Source organism: Protobothrops mucrosquamatus, unplaced genomic scaffold (genome assembly GCF_001527695.2).
Source record: "Protobothrops mucrosquamatus isolate PMUCROS unplaced genomic scaffold, P.Mucros_1.0 scaffold_282, whole genome shotgun sequence".
NCBI classification, from domain to species: domain Eukaryota; kingdom Metazoa; phylum Chordata; class Lepidosauria; order Squamata; family Viperidae; genus Protobothrops; species Protobothrops mucrosquamatus.
In genome coordinates, this window is record NW_015386358.1 from 129,317 (window position 1) to 132,207 (window position 2,891).

General features: G+C 32.2%; 1 protein-coding gene across 2 annotated transcripts in view; it reads right to left on the reverse strand.

Moving 5' to 3' along the window:
• ATF1 (activating transcription factor 1) overlaps positions 1-2,891 on the reverse strand; it is a 24,295-nt gene that overhangs the window by 9,953 nt on the left and 11,451 nt on the right. For both annotated transcript variants that reach the window (XM_015831849.1, XM_015831850.1), the window contains one exon: positions 1,658-1,780. In XM_015831849.1, the coding sequence (XP_015687335.1) occupies positions 1,658-1,780 (123 nt within the window). The remainder of the gene's footprint in view (positions 1-1,657; positions 1,781-2,891) is intronic.

Consider the following 2,891-nt stretch of genomic DNA (forward strand, 5'->3'; position numbering starts at 1 on the left):
CAACTATTGCTCCTTTGTGCAAAGTGCTACAATCGCGCGGTTACCAGAGGGGTGGGGTTGCAAAGAGGCCGATTAGCCCAGGTGGAAAAATGTGTGTGCTGAAAAATGCCCCCTCGGCTTATACGCGAGTCACCATTTTTTCCCAATTCTTTGTGGCAAAATAGGTCCCTCGGCTTATAGTCGGGTCGACTTATACTCGAGTATATACGGTATGTATTTTTTCTTCTTTCTGCAAAGTCTTTAAATTCTTCAAAGAAAGTTCTAGCACCTGTCTTCTCATACTCTCCTCTTCTCCCAAAATTCTTTTCTTCATCTTTATCAAGCCCCCTTTGTACTTTAGCAAACCCCTCTTGTAAATTCAATATAAGAAATAGTCCAGATCACTCATCTGGTATGTTATTAGTATTTTTTCCCAATTTTTGAATTATCATCCTTCATTTGTAAATCCATTTCTTCCATCGCCTTTTTGTAAGCTGTAATTTTTAATTCCACTTGTAAACCAGTTTCTTTTAAATATATTTTATAAAATTTCTACAAAATAGTGTGTGTGTGTGTGTATGTACGTATGTATTTCATATATATATGAAATTAAGAACACAAAAAATTGGAAAGGGGAATGTGCAAGAAAAGAAAAAATTCAATACAATTAAAATATAAAATATATTAACCTTTTGATATAAAATTCAATAATACACATTATATAATGATAAATAATTCATACAATCAAATCCCAAAATTAATATAGCATTTTTTTTGGTTTCCAGCAAAAAGTCCAAAAGTTGTTTCACATAGAAACAAAGCTAGACAAAGGCTTTTCTTTAATCAAGGTAGTTAATTTCACCACCAGTTCCATTAACTTCACTATCCATTCTTCCATTGTGGGAATTTGTAAGTCTTTCCATCTCTGTGCAAGTCTCACTGCAATTATCATATATAAAAACAAAGTCTGATGTTTTTTTCTCCCAATGCTTATCCATCAAACAAAAGAAAAATCTTCGGTTTCAATTGTACATTTTTTAAAAGAATTCTCTGTATTAAAGTATATATTTGATTCCAATAACTCTTAACTTTCTTAGATGTCCACCAAAGGTGATAAAATATACCTTCAGAATGATTACATTTCCAACTAATGTTTGATCCATCATTACACATCTTTGATAATTTATTAGGTGTTGCTGTTGATCAGTCACTAACTCATGTCCAATTCTTTGTGATACCATGGACCACAAAATGTCAGCACTCCCCTGTCCTTCATTGTCTCCTGGAATTCATGTTCATTGCATCAATGACATTATCTAGTGGTCTCATTATCTGCTGTCCCCTTCTTCTTTTGTCTTCAATCTTTCCCAACATCAGGGTCTTTTTTAATAAGTGCTCCAAAGTATTTGAGTTTATATTGTTATAAACCAACCAACCAATAAATACATGTTCACTTTTATAAATAATACAGTTAACCATCAATTACTTGTATAGACTTCTGCTATTTAAGTTTTATTTCTGTACTGCTGCAAGAAAATTTCATGAACTTGTCCATAAACTCACCAGAACGCAAGCTTGACTTGAGGGGGAATTTTTTTTTAATGATAGGCTAAAATATATAAATACAAACTTTTAGTAAAAACTGAAAATAAATTACATATGGATATGAACAATATACCTGTATTGATTGTCCTTGTGGGGAGTGAATCACAGTGGAGGTCTGAGCTGTATGAATGACTCCCTGGACCTGATCTCCAGACAGATGTACCACTGTTAGTGGAGCTGAACCTCTAAGAGACATCTAAGAGAAATAAGTAGTTTAGTATCCATATCCACAATCATGAAATGGAAAGTACAGTTAGTAAACTCATACATAAATAACATTTCAGTTGAGACCCAGCAGAGCTTAATGTTAGTTTATTATTTTTATTTTATTTGTTAAATTTATTTGCCACTTATCTCACCATGGGCTATTCTATGAGGCTTAATAATAAAAAGGAAGGAAAGGAAAGGAAAGGAATGCAACAGAAATAAAATAATAGAACAATAACATAAACAATAACAAAGGAACACAATAAGAATAATATATCAATATGATAACCAAAAAGATGGATGGATGGAGAGCAGAGAGCAAGGAGGTGGAGGTGGAATCAGCCTTCAATTTAGCAGCTAGCTCCATTGAACATTAAGTCAGGCTGTCCATATTGAAATATTGAAAAAAAACCCAGTCAAATAAATATAATTCTGAGGATGTATTCTAAGAACTATATGTACTTTATATAAGAGTACATCAGATCTTCAGTTGTCATCTTTGCCACGTTTCAGTATTTGCTAATCTCATTTACTAAATCTAATAGTTTATTTAAACTCTGTTTCAAAAAGCAAACAAACATTTATCCATAGTCTCATGCAGAACTCTTCATGAAAAGCATTACACACAGGGAAACCAAAAAAATCAATTTGTTCCCACATTCTTGAGTTTTAGGAAGCAATCAAAGTCAACTGAACTTTTAGGGGGATATATGCATACAACTTTCTGGGATTTTATGGCTGCTTGGCATAGGAATATTTTATTATTATTGTGTTCAACTCATGTATCTTAAAGTTTGTTTTTAATCTGGCTCTATTTTTTTAGGTGTTTTAATCCTGTTAACCCATGGTAGAGATATAAATCACTAACAGCCATCCATAAATTATAAGGCTAGCATTATAAGTCTAGTAAAATTCTAAAAACATACAAAATACAACCACTTGCTTAGGTTTCTCAGATACTATTGTTGTGCTGCTGTTTAAATTTTATTGGGTAAGAATTTCTTAAATTTAAAGAATTTGCAACACTAATTTTAGAATGAGCAAATACAGTATAAGTAGTGCACCTCTCTATTCAAAATATCTTAAGCACATGAATAATC